This window comes from Capricornis sumatraensis, chromosome X (genome assembly GCF_032405125.1).
Source record: "Capricornis sumatraensis isolate serow.1 chromosome X, serow.2, whole genome shotgun sequence".
NCBI classification, from domain to species: Eukaryota; Metazoa; Chordata; class Mammalia; order Artiodactyla; family Bovidae; genus Capricornis; species Capricornis sumatraensis.
Genome location: NC_091092.1, coordinates 54,937,038 through 54,962,413, shown reverse-complemented (window position 1 = coordinate 54,962,413; position 25,376 = coordinate 54,937,038). Strand labels below are relative to the sequence as shown.

The 25,376-nt window shown below is 39.0% G+C and overlaps 1 protein-coding gene across 1 annotated transcript in view; it reads right to left on the bottom strand.

The window, feature by feature from the left end:
• Positions 1-25,376, bottom strand: part of FMR1NB (FMR1 neighbor) — a 46,028-nt gene extending 20,652 nt beyond the window's left edge. The window contains exons 1-2 of the mRNA XM_068963138.1: positions 25,067-25,376; positions 1,600-1,719 (exon numbers count right to left, since the gene is read on the bottom strand). Of these exons, the coding sequence (XP_068819239.1) occupies positions 1,600-1,719; positions 25,067-25,376 (430 nt within the window). The remainder of the gene's footprint in view (positions 1-1,599; positions 1,720-25,066) is intronic.

Genomic DNA, 25,376 nt, shown 5'->3' with positions numbered 1-25,376 from the left:
TAGCTTCACAACAAACCATCTTATCAGACTTCTCTTTCTCCAATCAATTTAACCATAGAAGTACTTTTAAACAAATTACTTTAGTTTCTTTATTTTGCTATTCTCATTAGTAGTAGGTGTTATAATGCTTGTTTTGAACTTGAAATCTCTATAGAGAAACATGAAGAGATTTATGCAAAGTCATAGAAGAATTCAGTGGTAGAGTCTGGAATTAAACAATGGACACAATTTTGTGCTTATATTTGTATACCAAATTTTGTTAGAATAAACTCTGCATGATTTTTAATAAAAGCTTCATCTTTGTAATTCACATATGTCAATTTATTTGATCTTTCTCCTTGAAAAGGCACTACATGCTGTACAAAATGAAACGTGTTTATTTGTGGTTAATCTCAGGAGCCATCATGTGCTTGATAAACACATTATATACAGAACCACAAAAAGACAAAGATAATGTGACTTGAAACCTGAACTTTTTATCATTGCTGGGCATACACACCAAGGAAACTAGAATTGAAAGAGACACGTGTACCCCAATGTTCATTGCAGCACTGTTTATGATAGCCAGGACATGGAAGCAACCTAGATGTCCATCAGTAGATGAATGGATAAGAAAGCTGTGGTACATATACACAATGGAGTATTACTTAGCCATTAAAAAGGATACATTTGAATCAGTTCTAATGAGGTGGATGAAACTGGAGCCTATTATACAGAGTGAAGTAAGCCAGAAAGAAAAACACCAATACAGTATACTAATGCATATATATGGAATTTAGAAAGATGGTAATGATAACCCTATATGTGAGACAGCAAAAGAGACACAGATGTATAGAACAGACTTTTGGATTCTGTGGAAGAGGGCGAGGATGGGATTATTTGGGAGAATGGCATTGAAACATGTATAATATCATATATGAAATGAATCACCAGTCCAGGTTCGATACATGATACTGGATGCTTGGGGCTGGTGCACTGAGACGACCCAAAGGGATGGTATGGCGAGGGAGGAGGGAGGGGGGTTCGGGATAAGGAACACATGTATACCTGTGGTGGATTCATGTTGATGTATGGCAAAACCAATACAATATTGTAAAGTAATTAACCTCCAATTAAAATAAATAAATTTATATTAAAAAAATAAAAACAGGAGGTTTGATACTGAAAAAAAAAACAGATGGGGAAACATCTGGTATATTCCATAATATTAGAGCTACAGAGTACCCTGATTAATGCCACAGAAGACACTGCTTTCACAAAACTGGGTCAGTGACTAAATTTCAAGCAATGCCATTAAGGTAAATTGAGGTTTAGAAATTTGTAAAGGAAAAGTATTATATAAAGAATAACAAGCATTTACAGAATGCCTTAAAATACTACCTCAATTTATCTTCACAATTATTTCTGATATGCATTTTCATTTTAAAGATGAAGACATTGAGGTTCAGAGGTTATTTTGCCTAAGGCAAAGGGCAGAGTCAGGATTAAAACTCAGGTGTATCTCACTCCAATACCAATAGACTACACTGCCTCCTAAACATTTAACTACTGTTTTCAAAACAAGGACACTGGGAGGAATAAAATAAAACAGGAACTTACTTGTTGGAAAGAAAAATCTTATCAGAGATCTCAAGGCAGTAGTTTCATTCAGAGATTGTCCATCAGCATTTTCACTGCTCCACAGAATATAGTTATTTGCAGATACAGAATCCGTAAACCCTTAAGAAAAGTGAAATTATTAACCCCAACATAAAGTTATCACCTTCCTTGACCCTTTAGAAGAAATTACCTTTGCTTAAATTAAACATGGAAAGTCTAAGAACTAACAGACATTGTATTTAAAACTCATAGCAGCAGCAGCTGCTGCTGCTGCTGCTAAGTTGCTTCAGTCGTGTCCCACTCTGTGCGACCCCATAGACGGCAGCCCACCAGGCTCCCCCATCCCTGGGATTCTCCAGGCAAGAACACTGAAGTGGGTTGCCATTTCCTTCTCCAATGCATGAAAGTGAAAAGTGAAAGTGAAGTTGCTCAGTCGTGTCTAACTCTTAGCAACCCCATGGAGTGCAGCTTACCAGGCTCCTTCGTCCATGGGATTTTCCAGGCAAGAAAACTCATAGCAGCTACGTACAATTAATAATCAGAATACGTTTTTGCTGTGAAACTAAAAAACTCAGTATTAAGTTTAAATAAATTAATTTAAAAATACATTTTAAGATGTTTAAACTATAGGCCGGAACATGCCATTGTTGACTAAAATAGTGAATTTGCCTCTGATAGTCTTGACATCATCTTGACATTGTATATTGTCACCCTGCTTATTCAACTTATATGCAGAGTACATCATGAGAAACGCTGGACTGGAAGAAACACAAGCTGGAATCAAGATTGCTGGGAGAAATATCAATAACCTCAGATTTGCAGATGACACCACCCTGATGGCAGAAAGTGAAGAGGAACTAAAAAGCCTCTTGATGAAAGTGAAAGAGGAGAGTGAAAAAGTTGGCTTAAAGCTCAACATTCAGAAAACGAAGATCATGGCATCCCGTCCCATCACTTCATGGGAAATAGATGGGGAAACAGTGGAAACAGTGTCAGACTTTATTTTTTTGGGCTCCAAAATCACTGCAGATGGTGACTCCAGCCATGAAATTAACAGATGCTTACTCCTTGGAAGAAAAGTTATGATCAACCTAGATAGCATATTCAAAAGCAGAGACATTACTTTGTCAACTAAGGTCCATCTAGTCAAGGCTATGGTTTTTCCAGTAGTCATGTATGGATGTGAGAGCTGGACTGTGAAGAAGGCTGAGTGCTGAAGAATTGATGCCTTTGAACTGTGGTGTTGGAGAAGACTCTTGAGAATCCCTTGGACTGCAAGGAGATCTAACCAGTCCATTCTGAAGGAAATCAGCCCTGGGATTTCTTTGGAAGGAATGATGCTAAAGCTGAAACTCCAGTACTTTGGCCACCTCATGTGAAGAGTTGACTCATTGGAAAAGACTCTGATGCTGGGAGGGATTGGGGTAGGAGGAGAAGGGGACGACAGAGGATGAGATGGCTGGATGGCATCACTGACTCGATGGACGTGAATCTGAGTGAACTCCGGGAGTTGGTGATGGACAAGGCGGCCTGGCGTGCTGCGATTCATGGGGTCGCAAAGAGTCAGACACGACTGAGTGACTGAACTGAACTGAACTGAGTCTTGACATTCGGTGTGAAAGTCATTCAGTCATGTCCTACTCTTTGCGACTGCATGGACTGTAGCCTGTCAGGCTCCTCTGTCCATGGAATTCTCCAGGCCAGAATACTGGAGTGGGTAGCTGTTCCTTTCCAGGGGATCCTCCCAACCCAGGGATCCAACCCAGATCTTCTGCACTGCAGGTGCATTCTTTACCATCTGAGCCAGAAGGGAAGCCCAAGAATACTGGAGTGGGTAGCCTCCACTTGCGGAGGATCTTCCAGACCCAGGAATCGAGCCGGGGTCTCCTGCATTGCAGGCGGATTCTTTACCAGTTAAGTTTCCAGAGAAGTCCTTGACACTCAGAGGCCAAATCAATTAACAACTTGGAAACAGTATGTATTCCAATTAAACCAGATGCCATCACAGAAACTCTTGGCAAATATGCTGGCTTCTTTATTTACTGATTTAAAAAAAAATCAAGGTTTTAGACATTATAAACATTATCTCCTTCCTTACCACTTCAGAACAATCTGGTTTTAGTTTTACTTGCATGATTCCCTCCTATATAAGGGGAGAGGATATCCATCCTCATTCCATAATAAGGATTTGTCCATATCATTAAGGATTTTCCAACATTATCTTTAATAACAGCATTCCATTATACAACTCTATTATAAATAATTTGATAATTTCTCCCATAGGAAGACATTTAAGTTTTTTACAATTTATTGATATTACAAAGAACACTGGAGAAGGGAATGGCAAACCACTTCAGTATTCTTGCCTTGAGAACCCCATGAACAGTATGAAAAGGCAAAAAGATAGGACACTGAAAGATGAACTCCCCAGGTCAGTAGATGCCCAATATGCTACAGAAGATCAGTGGAGAAATAACTCCAGAAACAATGAAGGGACGGAGCCAAAGCAAAAACAACACCCAGTTGTGGATGTGACTGGTAATGGAAGCAGGGTCCAATGCTGTAAAGAGCAATACTGCATAGGAACCTGGAATGTTAGGTACATTAATCAAGGCAAATTGGAAGTGGTCAAACAGGAGTAGGCAAGAGTGAACATCGATATTTTAAGATTCGGCAAACTAAAATGGACTGGAATGGGTGAATTTAACTCAGGTGACCATTGTATCTACTACTGTGAGCAAGAATCCCCCAGGAGAAATGGACTAGCCATCAGTCAACAAAAGAGTACAAAATGCAGTATTTGGAAGCAATCTCAAAAATGACAGAATGATCTCAGTTCGTTTTCAAGACAAACCACTCAATATCATGGTAATCCAAGTCTATGCCCCGACCAGTAATGCTGAAGAAGCTGAAGTTGAACGGTTCTATGAAGACCTACAAGACCTTTTAAAACTAACACCCAATAAAGATATCCTTTTCATTATAGGGGACTGGAACGCAAAAGTAGAAAGCAAGTAACAGGCAAATTTGGCCTTGGAGTACAGAATGAAGCAAGGCAAAGGCTCATAGAGCTTTGCCAAGAGAATGCACTGGTCATAGCAAACACCCTCTTTCAACAACACAAGAGGAGACTCTACACATGGACATCACCAGATGGTCAACGGTGAAATCAGATTGATTATATTCTTTGCAGCCAAAGATAGAGAAGTTGTATAAAGTCTGCAAAAACAAGACCAGGAGCTGTTTGTGGCTTAGATCATAAACTCCTTATTGCCAAATTCAGACTTAAATTGAAGAAAGTCAGGAAAATCACTAGACCATTCAGCTATGACCAAGTCAATCCCTTATGATTATACAGTGGAAGTGGGAAATAATACTTAAGGGACTAGATCTGATAGACAGAGTGCCTGATGAACTATGGATGGAGGTTCATGACATTGTAAAGGAGACAGTGATGAAGACTATCCACAAGAAAAAGAAATGCGAAAAAGCAAATTGGCTCTTTGAGGAGGCCTTACAAAACACTGTGAAAAGAAGAGAAGGGAAAAACAAAGGAGAATATAAAAGATATACCCATTTGAATGCAGAGTTCCAAAGAATAGCAAGGAGAGATAAGAAAGCCTTCCACAGCAATGCAATCAGTGCAAAGAAATAGAGGAAAACAATAGAATGGGAAAGACTAGAGATCCCTTCAAGAAAATTAGAGATACCAAGAGAACATTTCATGCAAAGATGGGCTTGATAAAGGACAGAAATGGTATGGACCTAACAGAAGCAGAAGATATTAAGAAGAGATGGCAAGAATACACAGAAGAACTGTATAAAAAAGATCTTCATGACCCAGATAATCACGATGGTGTGATGACTCACCTAGAGCCAGACATCCTGGAATGTGAAGTTAAGTGGGCCTTAGGAAACATCACTATGAACAAAGCTAGTGGAGGTGATGGAATTATAGTTGAGCTATTTCAAATTCTAAAAGATGATGCTGTGAAAATATTACACTCAATATGGCAGCAAATTTGGAAAACTCAGCAGTGGCCACAGGACTGGAAAAGGTCAGTTTTCATTCCCATCTCAAAGAAAGGCAATGCCAAAGAATATTCAAACTAGTGCACAAATGCACTCATCTCATACACTAGTAAAGTAATGCTCAAAATTCTCCAAGCCAGGCTTCAACAATATGTGGATCGTGAACTTCAAGATGTTCAGGCCAGTTTTAGAAAAGGCAGAGGAACCAGAGTGTAGGAGACAGGAAGAATAAAAGAAAAGCATGCCCCGGTAAGGGCCACAAAAGAAATTTATAATTATTGATAAACTGGATGCTATAAGGCATGAGACTCTTGGAACAAGTCCAGAAGGAAGAGTTCATAGTCTTGAAAACAAGATATGATCCTGGGTTCAGAAAACCGACCCCAGACTGTTTCTCACTGGCATCTCAGACTCACATGTTTTACGTATCTGGTGGAAAATCTATAGATAAGAATATTAGTCTTAGTTACTGATTTGTTATTGACTACTGTTTCTTAGTTACTCAGTGGTTAATGATCATTTTGTTCTTTGGCCCTGAAGGCCACATGAGCTTAACTCCCCACATATTCTTTCATTCATGGCTGAAAGTACAATAAAGCTGGCTTAGATTCAATTTCGGCACCTTCACCTTGGAGTGGTGTTGGTCCCCTGATCCTCGCTTTTCACTGAATTCTTGTGTCTTGTTTCTCATTCTCTTGCCATATCGTGCTTTCAGAAACAGTGCTTGTCGAGGGGGTCTTGACACCAGAGATCAAGTTGCCAACATCTGCTGGATCATCAAAAAAGCCAGAGATTTCCAGAAAAGCATCTACTTCTGCTTCATTGACTATGCAAAAGCCATTGACTGTGTGGATCACAATAAACTGTAGAAAATTCTGAAAGTGATGTGAATACCAGACCACCTGACCTGCCTCTTGAGAAATCTGTATGCAGGTCAGGAAGCAACAGTTAGAACTGGACATGGAACAACAAACTGGTTCTAAATGGGAAAAGGAGTATGTCAAGGCTGTATATTGTCACCCTGCTTATTTAACTTATATGCAGAGTAAATCATGAGAAATGCTGGGCTGGAGGAAGCACGAGCTGGAATCAAGATTGCTGGGAGAAATATCAATAACCTCAGATATCCAGATAACACTACCCTTATGGCAGAAAGTGAAGAAGAACTAAAGAGCCTCTTGATGAAAGTGAAAGAGAAGCGTGAAAAAGTTGGCTTAAAGCTCAACATTCAGAAAACTAAGATCATGGCATCCTGTCCCATCACTTCATGGCAAATAGATGGGGAAACTGGAAATAGTGGATGACTTTATTTTGGGGGCACTCCAAAATCACTGCAGATGGTGATTGCAGGCATGAAATTAAAAGATTCCTTGGAAGGAAAGTTATGACCAACCTAGACAGCATATTAAAGAGCAGAGACATTACTTTGCCAACAAAGGTCTATCTAGTCAAGGCTATGGTTTTTCCAGTAGTCATGTATGGATGTGAGAGTTGGACTATAAAGAAAGCTGAGCACCGAAGAATTGTTGCTTTTGAACCGCGGTGTTGGAAAAGACTTTTGAGAGTCCCTTGGACTGCAAGAAGATCCAACCAGTCCATCCTAAAGGAGATCAGTCCTGAGTGTTCATTGACTCATTTGAAAAGACCGTGATGCTGGGCAAGATTGAAGGCAGGAGAAGGGGAAGACAAAGGATGAGATGGTTGGATGGCATCACCACCTCAATGGACATGAGTTTGGGTAAACTCTGGGAGTTGGTGATGGAAAGGGAGGCCTGGTGTGCTGCAGTCCATGGGGTCGCAGAGAGTCAGACTGAACTGAAAGAACACTGCCTAAAACACTCATAGATACAGTGAATAGACTGGTGGCTACAGATGTGGTGGGGTGGGAGAACTGGGTGAAGTGGGTCAAAAAGTACAAACTTCCAGTTATCAAATAATTAACTCCTGAGATAAGGTACTGCATATTTGAAAGTTGTCAAGAGAGTAAATCTTAAAAGTTCTTATCACAAGAAAAAAATTTTTGTAACTATGTATGGTAACAGATGTTAACTAGACTTACTGTGGTGATTTCACAATACATACAAAAATTAAATCGCTATGTTGTACACCTGAAACTAATATAATGTTAGATGTAGATTATATCTTAATAAAAAAAATAAAGAACTCTACACTGTAACAATTATCACTGGAGCTATATATCTGCAGATATTTATAAAAAAATTCCTTAGGATAAATTCTTAAGGAATAGCTCTTGACCTTGGCCACACTACCCTCCAGTAAGGCTGCTGCAAAGTATACATCTACCAGCAGTGCAGGCAAGTGCCAACATTCTTGGACCTTCACCTTTTTGTTGTTGCTTGTCAGTTTGATGGCCAAACTAATGGTATTCCTTGTTTTAATCTGCACCTTTAGTTATCAGTGAGCTGATCTCTTTCATATATTTGTTGTGTAGTAGAGAATTTAACTCTTAATCTGCCACATACATTGGAAATATTCTTCAAAGCAGTCAGTTACCTTTATATTTTTTATGATGTTTTGGGAAATTGAAAAGTATAAAATGTTTTTGGACTTCCCTGGGTGGTCCAGTAGTTAAGAATCCTCTTTAGGAGAGTGTTTTACCTATGTTTTCCTCTAGGAGTTTTATAGTTTCTGGTCTTACATTTAGATCTTTAATCCACTTTGAGTTTATTTTTGTGTATGGTGTTAGAAAGAGTTCTAGTTTCATTCTTTTACAAGTGGTTGACCAGTTTTCCCAGCACCACTTGTTAAAGAGATTGTCTTCTCTCCATTGTATATTCTTGCCTCCTTTGTCAAAGATAAGGTGTCCATAGGTGCGTGGATTTATCTCTGGGCTTTCTATCTTGTTCCATTGATCTATATTTCTGTCTTTGTGCCAGTACCATACTGTCTTGATGATGGTAGCTTTGTAGTAAAGCCTGAAGTCAGGCAGATTGATTCCTCCAGTTCCATTCTTCTTTCTCAAGATTGCTTTTGCTATTCGAGGTTTTTTGTATTTCCATACAAATTGTGAAATTATTTGTTCTAGTTCTGTGAACAATACCATTGGTAGCTTGATAGGGATTGCATTGAATCTATAGATTACTTTGGGTAGTATACTCATTTTCACTATATCGATTCTTCCAATCCATGAACATGGTATATTTCTCCATCTACTAGTGTCCTCTTTGAGTTCTTTCAGTGTTTTATAGTTTTCTATATATAGGTCTTTTGTTTCTTTAGGTGGATATATTCCTAAGCATTTTATTCTTTTCGTTGCAATGGTGAATGGAATTGCTTACTTAATTTCTCTTTCAGTTTTCTCATTGTTAGTGTATAGTAATGCAAGGGATTTCTGTGTGTTAATTTTATATCCTTCAACTTTACTGTATTCATTGATTAGCTCTAGTAATTTTCTGGTGGAGTCTTTAGGGTTTTCTATGTAGAGGATCATGTCATCTGCAAACAGTGAAGAGTTTTACTACTTCTTTTCCAATCTGGATTCCTTTTCTTTTTCTGCTCTGATTGCTGTGGCCAACACTTCCAAAACTATGTTGAATACTAGTGGTGAGAGTGGGCATCCTGGTCTTGTTCCTGACTTTTGGGGAAATGTTTTCAATTTTTCACCATTGAGGATAATGTTTGCTCTGGGTTTGTCATATATAGCTTTTATTCCGTTGAGTTATGTTCCTTCTATGCCTACTTTCTGGAGAGTTTTTATCATAAATGGATGTTGAATTTTGTCAAAGGCTTTCACTGCATCTATTGAGATAATCATATGGCTTTTATCTTTCAATTTGTTAATGTGGTGTATTACGTTGATTGATTTGCAGGTATTGAAGAATCCTTGCATCCCTGGATAAAGCCCACTTGGTCATGCTATATGATCTTTTTAATATGTTGTTGGATTCTGTTTGCTAGAATTTTGTTAAGGATTTTTGCATCTATATTCATCAGTGATATTGGCCTGTATTTTTGTGTGTGTGTGTGTGTGGCATCTTTGTCTGGTTTTGGTATTAGGGTGATGTTGGCCTCGTGGAATGAGTTTGGAAGTTTACCTTCCTCTGCAGTTTTCTGTAAGATTTTGAGTAGGATAGATATTAGCTCTTCTCGAAATTTTTGGTAGAATTCAGCTGTGAAGCTGTCTGGTCCTGGGGCTTTTGTTTGCTGGAAGATTTCTGATTACACTTTCAATTTTCGTGCTTGTCATGGGTCTGTTAAGATTTTCTATTTCTTCCTGGTTCAGTTTTGGAAAGTTATACTTTTTTAAGAATGTGTCCATTTCTTCCAAGTTGTCCATTTTATTGGCATATAGTTGCTGATAGTAGTCTCTTATGATCCTTTGTATTTCTCTGTTGTCTGTTGTGATTTCTCCATTTTCATTTGTATTTTGTTGATTTGATTCTTCTCCCTTTGTTTCTTGATGAGTCTGGCTAATGATTTGTCAATTTTATTTATCTTCTCAAAGAACCAGCTTTTAGATTTCATTTTTTCTATGGTCTATTTGTTTTGCATTTATTTCTACCCTAATTTTTAAGATTTCTTTCCTTCTACTAACCTTGAGGTCATTTCTTCCTTTTCCTGTTGCTTTAGGTGTAGAGTTAGGTTATTTATTTGACTTTTTTTCTTGTATCTTGAGGTATGCCTGTATTGCTATGAACCTTCCCCTTAGCACTGCTTTTACAGTGTCCCATAGGTTTTGGGTTGTTGTGTTTTCATTTTCATTCATTTCTATGCATATTTTGATTTTTATTTTGATTTCTTCTGTGATTTGTTGGTTGTTCAGAAGTGTGTTGTTCAGCCTCCATATGTTGGAATTTTTAACAGTTTTTCTCCTGTAATTGACATCTAATCTTACTGCATTATGGTCAGAAAAGAGGCTTGGAATGATCTCAATTTTTTTTTTTTAATTTACCAAGGCTAGATTTATGGCCCAGGATGTGATCTATCCTGGAGAAGGTTCCATGTGCATTTGAGAAGATGTAGTTTCACTTTTTAAATGTAAATCTTTAATTCCTTGAAAATATTTTGATATATGAAGTAGGAATACATTTTTTCAGTTTTCTTAAGTCCATTTATTAAATCCATCCTTTCCTACTTATGATATCACCAGAATATTCTAAGTCCTCAGTCATAGATTTGTTTCTTGACTTCCTATTTTGTTCCATTAAACTATCCATTCATGTACCACTACCACTGTTATAATTTATCTTTGATTGTCACAAGATTTAATAATTGATCTGGCAATCTTTTCATTAATCCTCATCACCAAAATTTTATTCTCAACTCTGAAGAATTTTTTAGATGAAACTTAGAATCATTCTGTCAATTCAAAAAATCCTAATAATATTTTTATGGTAATCATGTTCATTATTTAACATTCATTCAAAAACATTTATTGTGTGCATTTTATACCTGGTTTGAATTTTCTTAAATGTAGATTCATTGAAATAGAATGGATAATAGTACAAAATTACCTCACTCAAGAATCTCACTCATTCAAGTCTCTTTTATCTCCCTGAGTAAGGTTTACAGTTACATTCATATAGGTCTTATACCATTCTTATTACACTTATTTCCATATGTCAGGTATATTTTCTTTTTATATGAATATGATCTATATCATCATATTTTCTAGCTGATTGTTGCTGGTATGTAAGAAAGGTAAGGAGTTTATTTTCTAAGGAGTTTATTTTCTAACTTACTACTTTGTTTGACTCTCCTTAGTGCTCATTGGTCTTCAGGTTCATTTCAGATCTATACAACCACAATATCACTAAATACAGATGAAGACAGAAATTTCTGGCTTAAGAAAGAATTTTTTTACTAAATTAAGAATGTACTCCCTTAGTCCTAGTTTACTATAAATTTTCTATTATTTTCCTTTATTTTTAAGCAAGAATGGAAGTAGGATATTATCAAACGCTTTTAATATTTACTATCATGATGATATTTTCCTTTGCCTCTTAATTGCTAAATATTAACATATTCCCCAGTATTAAAATATTCTTGCATTCCTGAAATAAAGCCCAAAGTATTAATGCTGTATACAGAATTTGTGGAGTCATTTCTAAGTCAAGTGTGCCTGCAGCTTTCTGTTGTTTGCTATCTCTATAGGTTTTGGCATGATGGTTATATCTTCTTCCTAAAATAATCCGGGAAGCGTTTCATCTTTTTTTTTTTCTATACTTAAACAGTTTAAACAGAATAAGAAATATTTGATCCATTAAAGGTTTGGAAAAACTCATCCATAAATAGTCTGAGTCTGTAAGTTTTGAAGGGGGATGGTTCCTTTCTAGACGGTTCTATTCTATAGAAAATAACTATTGCTTCATGCTCATGAGTTTACTTTAATTTTCCTAGGAAATCATTTGCTTATAAAGTAATTATCAAGATGGAATCATAAGAATATTCACTTGCAATTTTTAAATCCCCTTTATATCAATGAAAATATTCTTTCTTATTTTAATGAGACCAGCTTCCATACACACGTACCTGAGTGTATATTCTCAGCCTGTAGGGTACTTTATTGCAATATGAACTTTATTATATGAATATGAACTTTGTTATACATGTTCAGTCAGTTCAGTCGCTCAGTCGTGTCTGACTCCTTGCGACCCCACGAAATGGAGCACACCAGACCTCCCTATCCATAACCATCTCCTGGAGTTCATTCAAACTCACGTCCATCGAATCGGACATGTTATACATGATAAATCAATCTAACTGTATTATTCAAATGGTCAATATTTTTATTTTTTCTGTCAAGGACTAAAATATGTGCATCATAGTCTGCCACTACAATTGTTTATTTGTCCATTCCCAGTTCAATTTCTAAGACCATTTGTCTTACATATTTTAGCATTATGCATAAATATTCATTCATTATGGTTTTATCTTCACTGTGTACTACAGTATCTTGGCAATGTTAAAAATACCTCATTTTGTTCTGTTTTATCCTAACCCCTACTTGTTCAATAAATATGTTTTTAGTGCCTATTATATTTGAGGTTTTGGGAATATATCAGTGAACAGATCAGGTAAGATTCCTATCCTCATGAAGCTCACCATATAGTGGAGAAACCAAAAAAAGTAAACTAACAAATAATTATGGGCTTCCCTGATAGCTCAGTTGGTAAGAAACCACCTGCAATGCAGGAGACCCCAGTTTGATTCCTGGGTTTGAAAGATTGCTGGAGAAGGGATAGGCTACCCACTCCAGTATTCCTGGGCTTCCCTTCTGGCTCAGCTAATGCCTATTATAGTTGAGGTTTTGGGAATATATCAGTGAACAAATAAGATAAGTCCCTACCCTCATGAAGCTTACGATATAGTAGAGAAAACAAAAAAAACTAAACTAACAAATGAAATAACTATAAATTGCAATGTGTGCTATGAGGAAAGTGGCTATCAATACAATATAGGGTAGAGGATCTACTTTAAACAGAAGCTGACCTCTCTGAGATATTTCAGCTTACAAAAAAAAACTGGCCATACAAGGGGCTTGGAAGCCCAGGGAACAAGAAATTAGATTAACAGTGCCAGCCATATTTTGCCAGATTAGAGGGCTCATTGCTCTGCATCATACAGGAAAGGAGCTACAGTTGGAAGGAGACTTGACAGGATCTTTGTGTTCTGTACTGCCATTTGTTCACTCAGTGCCGACCTTGACTACCCTTGTCAACACGCCATTTGAAGGAAGTATCAGCTGGCAGCCGCATAAAGTGACCTGAGTCTCCATACTAGGTTGTCTTCTGCAGGGAGTGTGCTCTCTGGAGTTCTTGCAGGATGCAGATTGATCTCCAACTCAGGGTACTCTAGCCTCCAAACCCTGCCTGACAGGCTTGGCTTTAGCTGAAGTGAAATACAGGTCTGCTGCAACTTCTCTCAGTAGTGTCTAGCTTGGCTATCTTTCAGAAATCCCTCCAAATTCCTGGTATATAAATAATGATAGCACCCTTCTTGGCTCTCTGAGTTTTCAACTATTACAGATCTTTTGGTCACTTCAATGAGTACAAAAGGAAGAGGCAATTAAATGTTTTACTCAGGTAAGCACCTATCAGCAGCAGCCTGAACCAAAAGCCTCAAGCATGTTTAATCTGCTCCCTACCACTGCTCTCTTCCCTACTCTGAAAGACAATTATTTTTAAATTAACATGAGCACTATTTCCCAAAGTATGTATAAGTATCATCAGCATTACATGATTTGATTTTAGGTGGAACACAGCTGAATATTTATGGGTGTATTTAATTTTTACTATTTATGTATTTATTATGAAAGTGTAGAAAAAAATATACATGACTAGTATAGAAAAACTACCATGACACCAAACAAGGTTTGACATCACTCACCATATGGCAAACCTTTATAAAAATCCCCTTTGATATCCCTGTTCTTTCATTTTCAGAAGCAGCTGTCCTTTTCTCTCTCCAGAATCTCCCATCAGCCAGTACCCAGGTCTTTTCAGAGCTTCCTCTTCACCTTATTAGGCTCCAGACTCTTTCCCCTCCCCCATTGTTTTTCATATGCAGAATAATTCCATCCTCTATGCTTCTAATTTGCATCTGTACACTCATTAAGCTCAGCAAATAAAAGATTAGGAACCAGCATTCCTAAATGGCAACAAGAAATGGTAAAGAATAAATTATGTTTCCCTGTCACAAAGAATTTTTATTTTTTAATTTCCCTGTTACCAAAAAAAAAAAAAAAAGACTGAAAATCTAACTAAGTTTCAAAGGGAAAAAATAAAACAGACTCAAAGCTGTGGGCTTCATGGGTATGTGACCTGCGCAATCTACAGAATGTGATTCTTAAAACAGTCCTGCTGCTGCTGCTGCTGCTAAGTTGCTTCAGTCGTGTCCATAGACGGCAGCCCACCAGGCTCCCCCGTCCCTGGGATTCTCCAGGCAAGAACACTGGAGTGGGTTGCCATTTCCTTCTCCAATGCATGAAAGTGAAAAGTGAAAGTGAAGTCGCTCAATCGTGTCCGACTCCTAGCGGCCCCCATGGACTGCAGCCCACCAGGCTCCTCCGTCCATGAGAGTTTCCAGGCAAGAGTACTGGAGTGGTTTGCCAATGCCTTGTCCAAAACAGTCCTACACTTGGTTTAATGTTCTTCTATCATCTTGAAATTCATAATACATTTTGAACAGGGGAATCCCCCCTCCTACTTTTTCATTTGGAAAATCATGCTGACAGCCCTGCTCTGTAGTGAAGTATGTCAGATGAGGAACTAGATTAAAGGGTGAAGAGACAGAATGCAAACAGTAGCTAAGGGGTATCAGCTTGAGGAGGATTTTGCTAGGGCTTTATTTGAGGGTCTACCTATGCTGCAGTCTTTTCTGGGCCTCAGCCTCAAATAGACCTGAATTTGCATTCTGACTCTGCCAGGTACTAACTAGTCAACTTGGACAAATTAGTAAACTTCTCTTTGCCTCAGTTTACTCATCCGCAAAATGGGAACAGAATTTACTTTGAAGAATTCTAAGCATTACATGAAGTCATACACGAAATGCTTAGTACAATATAAAACCATAAATATTTCATCACATGTCTCTCACTTTTTAAATTTTTTCTAACTTTAATAACATTACTTTGTTTTCAGGATATTTATTTTTATAAATAATTCTCTTGATCACAAATATGACCAGTTTTCCATTTATAACAGTGCTACAGTTTCCTTTTATTTTTTTTGAAAAGATAATTATATTTTATTCAAATTCAATAAAATAATTATCAATTGTCATTATGCAATTTTCCATCAGAGAAAAAGGATTTTCACAGAAAGCAACTTAAAAACAAATGCATTTATATTAAAAAGTGAGGCAATTTAAAGAAAATATTAATAACTGGTAGCATTAAGATAACAAATTATGAAAGTATTATACAAATGACTGAGGCAGGAGAAACACCTGTCTAGTGAAATCTCAATTTTTAGACAAGATAACAAACCTAAACAGGTAAAACGATTCCTCAAAAGTCACATAGCAAGTCAGTGGCAGAATCATGATGACTCAGGTCTCCTAAATCCTAGTTCAGAGCTCCTCCAACTACAGCACATATACAAATGGTTAAAGCAAGACCAAAGTTCGTGCTTAGTGTGGTACAAGGCAATCAGACCTTCTATTGAGGTGCACTGCCTCATTTACTCACCAAGCATAACAGAGAAATGAAGTATAATACAAAAACTAGTCAAGAGGTTCTCTGCCCCCCATGGAGCTAAAACATTCTGAATATGTTACCTACTGGTCAATCTTTATTTCTCTTTTTTAATCTCCCCCCAAAAAAGACATGCAATAAGGACTAACCCAATAAGTTAGAGAACTGGTGGAGGAAATGGGATCAAATTCCCAGTCCTGATCTACTGGTTTCTTCATCCTGTATGCCACTAGTTTATATGCCTTGTGCATAAAAACAACCTGAAAATCAAGGTCAAAATGACAATACAACCTGGAGCTAACCCAGCAGTTACTTCAGATCCCTCAACCTCAATTCTCCCTGGTGGCATTAAATCTAAAAGAACTCAGAAGGGTCTATCTATGAAGAAGGGAAATTTTAGCTCTGGGACCATGTACCCTGATTTCACTGCAATACTCCAAGGGCATGGCCAAATTATTTTTATTTATTTTACCCTGAATATACTCTGACCATCTGACGCAAAGACCCGATTCATTGGAAAATACACTGATGCTGGGAAAAACTGAAAGCAAAAGAGAAGAGGGCAGAAGGGGATGAAATGGTTAGACAGCATCACTGACTAAATGGACGTGAATTTGAGCAAACTCTAGGAGATAATGAAGGACAGGGAATCCTGGCACGCTGCAGTCCAAGGGGTCGTTAACAGTCAGACATGACTTAGCAACAGAATGAACAACAACAACAGTATGTTTTAGTTTGCTAGGGTCATTGTAAGAAAGCACCATAAACCTGGTGGCTTGAACAACAGAAATTTATTGTTTCAACAATTCCGGTGGCCAGAGGTCCAAAATTAAGATGTCAACAGGGTTGATTCTTTCTGAGAACTGTGAAAGAAAGCCCCTCTCCTTGGCTTATAGATGGCTGTCTACTCCCCATGTCTATTCATATAGTCTTTCTACTATCAATGTCTATCGCTGTGTTCAAATCTCTCCTTTTTATAATGAAACCATTCATACTGGATTAGGGCCCACTTCACTTTAACTTGATTACCTCTATAAAGACCTTATCTCCAAATCAGGTCACATTCTGAGGTACTGGTACAAAAAATGTACTACAACATTTTTTGATGCAGGGAGAGGGGAGATACATGTCAACCCATCGCATAATTGAGTTAAATCATTTTTTTAAATTTAAATTTATTTATTTTAATTGGAGACTAATTAGTTTACAATATTGTATTGATTTTGCCATACATCAACATGAATCCGAATAGCCAGGACATGGAAGCAACCTAGATGTCCATCAGCAGATGAATGGATAAGAAAGCTGTGGTACATATACACAATGGAGTTAAATCATTTTAAATGCAAAATGATATTTAATCCATCCAGTGGTACATTACCTTTTGAGGATCCAGGAAATTTGACAACATATAGAATGAATCATGGATTATTTTAAGAGAAAAGATGTTAAACCTATACTGGAAAAAACTCCTCATGGAAATAAAGAAATTACACTGAAAAATAGTATTCTCTTTTTCAAAGAGATCTACTCAAAACAGAAGTAGAAAATGAAGAACTCATGAACCAAGAAAATAAAAACGTACAATACATAGTTGTGTTTTCTAAATTACTTTTTCAGAGACTGAAAAAGGTCTCAGTTTGTAAGGTTCTCAGTTTTATTTGTAACTAACATTTACAAATACATTAAAAGTAATTCAGAAATACTTTGTATTCCAGATGAATAGTAGGAAAAATACATACGAATAATCTGAAATAATATGATTTGTAAATGATCATTTAAAATGGATCTTAAAATATTTTTCAAAGAGCAGAAATCATATTTTTCTACCTTACTTAAAACAGTTGATAAAAGAATGCATAACGTATACTTTATTTAACAATAAATTTTATCCCCAAGCAGCCATGACACAGTATATAGTGGGCTCTGTTCCTTTTACTTACAATGCCTCTGCCCAATTTTGCCCCCTCCTTTTGACTGTGGAGGACCTTAGTTGAAGAGATAGAAGGACTCTGGGGAGGGCAGGGAGACAGAAGTCACTGAGATTAGACGTGGGGATCATGGAAGATCTTTGGGTTTGAAGCTGGAGCTTGAGGGAGGGAAGGAGGGAAGAATACTGTGGGAAACCCAAGTTCTTTATGCAGAGGAGGAGACAAAATACCATAGTGAGGGGGTTGGGAGGGAGGGCAGACTAAAGGAGGTAAGGTAGACAAGGCCTTTCTTGACAAGGGTATCTTTGAGCTAAGAGAGGAGGCTGTGGGGAAAGGAAAAGTACTGGATTTGGGGGAGGGGCAGCAAGAAAGATCTGGAGGAAGAAGTAGGAAAGACTTTGAGTGAGGAAAGTGAGGCCACAAGAGCACTGAGTAGGAGGAGGAAAAGAAGACTTCTGAGGAAGGAGAGTACCTGTGGGTGGTGAGGAAGAAAAACCTGTGAGTGGGGAGATTAGGGGGCCTTTGGAGGGCCAAAACAAGCATCTGGGGGAGGGGGGTGAGCAAAGGTCTCAAGGAGGGTAAATGAAGCAAAGGATTTTGACTGAGGAGCTCTTTGTGAAGGTAGGTTTGAGTGAGAAGAACAATGAAGGCATTTTAAGAGGGAGGTGAGAGAGTGAAGACCTTGAGTGAGGGGAGTAAAGGGCTTTGTGAAATAAGGAAGAAAAGTTTTTGAATGAGGGGAGAGAAGACTTGTATGATGATCCAAGTAAAGTCATTATGGGGAGGTGAAGAATGAAAGGACCTTGACTAAAGGTTAAGAAGAACTTCTGGAGTAGTGATGAAGAGGGGAAAGCACTTGTGAGAGTAAGAGAGGAAAGGGATTTGTGACTGAAGTGACAGCGGGAGGGTCTTCATGAGCATATGTAAAGGAGAAAAGTTCTTTGAGAAAGGTGAGGGAGTTTAGTACTATGTGGAGAGAGGGAAGTTCCTACTTTGTGAAAGGACTGGAGAGAAAGAAGCCTTACAGGGGAAAAAGGGAAGTCATTTTGTGAGGTTAGAGGAGGCAGGGATGGCAATCATGAAAAAAAGGGAAGGGCTGCCCTGGTGGCTCAGTGGTAAAGAATCTGCCTGCAATGCAGGAGACCCGGGTTCGATCCCTGGGTTGGAAAGATCCCTTGGAGAAGGACATGGCAACACACTCCAGTATTCTTGACTACAGAACTCTATGGACAGAGGAGCCTGGTGGGCTACAGTCCGTGGCGTCACGGAGAGTCAGACAAGACTGAGCTACTAACATGTTCATTTCCACGTTTGTGAGAGGACGTGAGCAAGGAAAGGTCTCTGAGAAAGGAGGTGATGTAGAAATGAATTTGATAGGTTAGGTAAGGGGGGTTAATAAGGTGAGGTTAGAGGTGGAAGAGCTTTAAGAGAGGAGGCGTGGAGGTTAGCACTTTCAACAGTGAGGTGAGGGAGCTTAGTAATGATAAATAGGAAAAGGAGTACGTCAAGGCTGTATATTGTCACACTGCTTATTTAACTTATATGCAGAGTACATCATAAGAAATGCTGGGCTGAATGAAGCACAAGCTGGAATCAAGATTGCCAGGAGAAATATCAATAACCTCAGATATGCAGATGACACCACCCTTATGGCAGAAAGTGAAGAAGAACTAAAGAGCCTCTTGATGAAAGTGAAAGAGGAGAGTGAAAAAGTTGGCTTAAAGCTCAGCATTCAGAAAACTAAGATCATGGCATCCAATTCCATCACTTCATGGCAAATAGATGGGGAAACAGTGGCTGACTTTATTTTTCTGGGCTCCGAAATCACTGCAGATGGTGATTGCAGCCATGAAATTAAAAGACGCTTACTCCTTGGAAGGAAAGTTATGACCGACCAACCTAGACAGCATATTAAGGAGCAGAGGTCCGTCTAGTCAAGGCTATGGTTTTTCCAGTGGTCATGTATGGATGTGAGAGTTGGACTATAAAGAAAGCTGAGCACCGAAGAATTGCTGCTTTTGAACTGTGTTGTAGAAGACTCTTGAGAGTCCCTTGGACTGCAAGGAGAACCAACCAGTCCATCCTAAAGGAGATCAGTCCTAGGTGTTCATTGCAAGGACTGATGTTGAGGCTGAAACTCCAATACTTTGGCCACCTGATATGAAGAGCTGACTCATTTGAAAAGACCATGATGCTGGAAAAGATTGAAGGAAGGAGGAGAAGGGGACAACAGAGGATGAGATGGTTGGATGGCATCACCGACTCAATAGACATGCGTTTGGGTGAACTCCGGGAGTTGGTGATGGACAGGGAGGCCTGGCGTACTGCGGTTCATGGGGTTGCAAAAAGTCGGATACGACTGGGTGACTGAACTGAGACTGAACTGATACTGATTATGTGATAGGAAATAATAAAAAGTTCTTAGGAGAAATGAGGGATGGAAGTCATTCATGAGGGAAAGAAGGGAATTTGTGCAAGTTGGTGAGGAAATTTAGTAGCTTGTGAAAGGAAGCTAGGGAAGAAGACCTTTTAGAGAATATCTATTTTAAGTAAAGACGCTGAAACACTCATCAAAACTTCCCTATAAAGAAAGTCCAGGAGCAGATGGCTTCATTGGTGATTTCTATCGAATATTTAAAGAAGTAATACTAATCCTTCTCAAACTCTTCCAAAAACAAAAAAAGAGGGAACAGGTCTTTATTCATTCTATGATGCCAGTATTAACCTTATACCAAAGCCAGACAAACATACCACAAGAAAAAAAAAAAAAAAAACTACAAACCAATATCACATATAAATACAGATACAAAATACTGGCAAATCAAATGCAGCTGCATATTAAAAAGACTATACAAAATGACCAAGTGGGGTTTAATCCCAAGAATCCAAGGATGGTTCAACATAATACTATCAATGGAACACACCACCTTAACAGAATGAAGGGAAAAAAAATTCACATGATCATCTCAATTGGTACAGAGAAAATATTTGGCAAAATCCAACAACTTTTATGATCGAACCACTCACCAAACTATGAATAGAAGGGATTTTCCTCAATGTGATAAAGAGCATTTAAGAAAAATCAACAGCTAACATCATAATCAACAGCAAAAAACTAAAAGATTTCCCTCTAAGATTAGAAGATAAAGATGCCCACTTTTACCACTGCTATTCAACACTATATTGAAAGTTCTAGTTAGAGCAAGTAGAATACAAAATGAAATAAAAGACATCCAAAATGTAAAGGAAAAACAACTATCTCTATTCACAGATAAAATAATTCTATAGGCAGAATATTTTTTAAAGTTCACAACAAAACCTACTAGAGCTCATATAATTCAGCAAAGTTGTAGGGTACAAGATCAACATGCAAAAGTAAGTTGTACTTCTATACACCAGCAATAAATAATCCAAAAAGGAAATTAAGAGAACAACTTCATTTACAATAGCACCCAAAAGAATAAAATATCTAGGACTAAATTTGACCAAGGAGGTTAAAGACTTGTATAACGAATACTATAAAACATTGCTGAAATAAATTAAAGAAGATATCCATTAATGGAAAGACATGCCATGTTCATAGCTTGAAAGTCTTAATGTTGTTATGATAGCAATACTGTCCACTGTGATCTACAGATTCAATACAATCTCTATCAAAACTTGTGACATTTTTGCATAAATAGAAAAGTTACTCCTCAAATTTATATGGAATTATAAGAGGCCTTGAATACTCAAAGCAATATGAGAAGGAACAAAACTGAAGGAATCACATGTCCAGCTTTCTCAACTTGCTACAAATCTATAGTAATCAGAGTATGGTACTGGCATAGGAACAGACACATAGACCAACAGAACAGAATTTAAGAGTCCATCAATAAACCCATAGGTCTATGGTCAACTGATTTTCAACAGGGTGTCAAGACTATTCGAAGGGGAATGAATAGTCTCTTCAACAAATGGCACTGAAATAACTGGATCAGTTCAGTTCAGTTCAGCCATTCTGTCATGTCCGACTCTTTGTGACCCCATGAATCGCAGCACACCAGGCCTCCCTGTCCATCACCAACTCCTGGAGTTACTCAAACTCATGTCCATCGAGTCAGTGATGCCATCCAGCCATCTCATCCTCTGTCGTCCCCTTCTCCTCCTACCCCCAATCACTCCCAGCATCAGGGTCTTTTCCAATGAGTCAACTCTTCACATGAGGTGGCCAAAGTATTGGAGTTTCAGCTTTAGCATCAGTCCTTCCAATGAACACCCAGGACTGATCTCCCTTAGAATGGACTGGTTGGATCTCCTTGCAGTCCAAGGGACTCTCAAGAGTCTTCTCCAACACCACAGTTCAAATATTCACAAGCAAAAGAATGTTAGACCCCTTAACATGCACCACAAACAAAAATTAATACAAACCAGATCAACAATCTAAATATAAGGACTAAAACCACAAAACTATTAAAATAAAACAGATGAATGGATAAAGACGCTGTGATGCATACATACAATGGAATATTACTCAGCCACAAAAAGAAACATATTTTGAGTCAGTTCTAATGAGGTGGATGAACCTAGTGCCTATCATACAGTGAAGTCAGAAAGAGAAAAACAAATATCGTACACTAATGCATATATCTGGAATCTAGAAAGATGGTACTTATGAATCTATTTTCAGGGCAACAATGGAGACTCAGACATAGAGAAGAGACTTACCAATATGGGGGTGGAAGCAGGAAGGAGAGGGTGGGACAAATGGAGAGAGTACAGTGGAAACATATACATATTACATTTTACCATATGTAAAATATATAGCCAAAGGGAATTTGCTGTATGACTCAGGGAACTCAACTTAGAGAGGTAGGGTGGGGTGGGAGGACGGAGGGAGAATCAAGAGAGAGGGGACATATGTATACCTATGGCTGATTCATGTTGATATACGGCAGAAACCAACACAATATTGTAAGGAAAGTATCCTTCAATTAAAAATACATAAATTTTTTTTAAAGAAAACCTACAGAATGAGAGAAAATATTTAAAAATCACATATTCTGAATATATGAACTCTTACAACTCAGTAACAAAACCACAAACAATCCACTTTTAAATGGTCAAATGATTTGAATAGGTATTTCTGCAAGAGCATATGAAAAGCACATGAAAAGCTACTCAATATCATTAGTCATTCAGTTCAGTTCAGTTCAGTTCAGTCACTCAGTCGTGTCCGACTCTCTGCGACCCCATGAATTGCAGCATGCCAGGCCTCCCTGTCCATCACCAACTCCCGGGGTTCACTCAGACTCATGTCCATCGAGTCAGTGATGCCATCCAGCCATCTCATCCTCTGCTGTCCCCTTCTCCTCCTGCCCTCAATCCCTCCCAGCATCAGAGTCTTTTCCAATGAGTCACCTCTTCACATGAGGTGGCCAAAGTATTGGAGTTTCAGCTTTAGCATCATTCCTTCCAAAAAAATCCCAGGGCTGATCTCCTTCAGAATGGACTGGTTGGATCTCCTTGCAGTCAAAAGGGACTCTCAAGAGTCTTCTCCAACACCACAGATCAAAAGCATCAATTCTTTGGGAAATACTAATGAAAACCACAATAGGATACCACTTCACTTTCACTAGAACGGCGCTCATAAATAAGGGAGATGGTAAAAAATCCTGGTTAAATGAGGACCCTCATAAACTGTCATGGGCTTCCCAGGGAGTGCTGTGCTGTGCTCTGTACTGAGTCACTTCAGTCATGTCTGACTCTGCAATCCTATGGGCTACTGCCTGTCAGGCTCCTCTGTCCATGGGATTGTCCAGGAAAGAATACTGGAGTGGATTGCCATTTCCTTCTCCAGGGGATCTACCCCACCTAGGGATTGAACCGGTGTCTCTTACGTCTCCTGCATTGGCAGGTGGGTTCTTTACTATTAGTGCCATCGGGAACTTGCCTGCCAATGCAGGAGATGTAAGAGACACGGGTTTCACCACTGGTTGGAAAGATGCCCTGGAGAAGGGCATGGCAATCTACTCCAGTAATCTTGCCTGGAGAATCCCAGGAACAGATTAACCTGGCGGGCTACAGTCCATAGGGTCGCAAAGAGTCAGACATGACTGAAGAGACTTAGCACACATACACTCTCAGTGGCAATATAAATGGCTCAATCACTTTAGAAAAAATTTGGGACTTCCTCAAACAGTTCAACATGGAATTCCCATTTGACCTAGCAATTCCACTCCTCGGTACATGCTCAAGAGAACTGACAACATATACAAAAATTTGTATAAGAATATTCATAACAACGGGGCTTCCCTGATAGCTCAGCTGTAAAGAACCTGCAGGCAATGCAGGAAACCCCGGTTCAATTCCTAGGTTGGCAAGATCCCCTGGAGAAGGGAATGGCACTCCACTCCAGTATTCTTGGGCTTTCCTGGTGGTTCAGATGGTAAAGAATCCACCTGCAATGCGGGAGACCTGGGCTTGATCCTTGGGTTGGGAAGATCCCCTGAAGAAGAGCATGGCAAACCACTCCAGTATTCCTGCCTGGAAAATCCCCATGCACAGAGGAGCCTGGTGGACTACACTCCATGGGGTGGTAGAGTTGGGCATGACTGAGTGACTAAGCACATTCATAACAATATTATTCAAAATAGCCAGCAAGTGGAAAGAGAAAAACCCTGGGGAAAAACCCAAAAGCCCAGCAATTTGATAAATGGACAAACAAAATGGAGAATATTCATACCACAGAATAGTATTCAGCCATAAAAAAGGGATGAAGCACTGATACATATGCTACAACATTCCAAAATTTCGAAACCATTACACCAAATAGAACAAGCCATATACAAGGACGGACAAATATTACATGTTCCCATTGATAGTAAAAGTCCAGAACAAATCCATAGGGACAGGGCCTGGGAAATGAGGAGTAACTGCACTCTTAGTGGGTATAGGTTTGAATTCGGGGTAAGGAAAATATTTTAGAACTAGAGAGAAGTGGTGGCTGCTCAACGTTTCAATATCTAAATGCCACCACACTGTTCAAGACCAGTTGATTTTATGTTCCGAGAATTTCACCTCCATTTTGTTTTATAAATGGCGGGAGGTGAGAGAGGGGTAGGGCTTTGTGCAGGCAAGTAGGGAGGGAAGGGCTTTCTGAGCTGACGGGAGGGATGGAAGGTCCTTCTGAAGGGAAAGAGGGAGGGAAGCCATTTGTCTATCAATAAGAGGGCCGACTGTGAGGGAGCCATAGATGGCCTTCGCACCACCGCGCGCAGAGGTCGCCCCCTTTGACATCTTCCCCTCACCCTCACCCTCCAGTTCCCCTGAGGGACCCCTGCCCAATGTCCTCCGGGCAGGCACTCACCAGCACTCGTGTAGAAGCACAGCAGCAGGAAGAACCAGAAACCTAGCAGGAACAGCCCGAAGCGCTGGATGACCCACACCTTTACTGTAGATCGGCGTGTCTCACCCTGGACGCCATGCACAGAGGCCTGCCCCCTAGACTGCTGCGCGGACGCCATGCTACCCCTAGGGTGTGCCTCCGTCGCTGGGTTCTCCGCACTGCTCTCCCCTCTCAAATTGACCTTCTTGGACTGCTCCCGCCCCAATACTTGGATCTTTGCCCGGGTCCTCGACCGAATCCTCCCCCGGGTCGACTTCCTATCGGCAGGCAT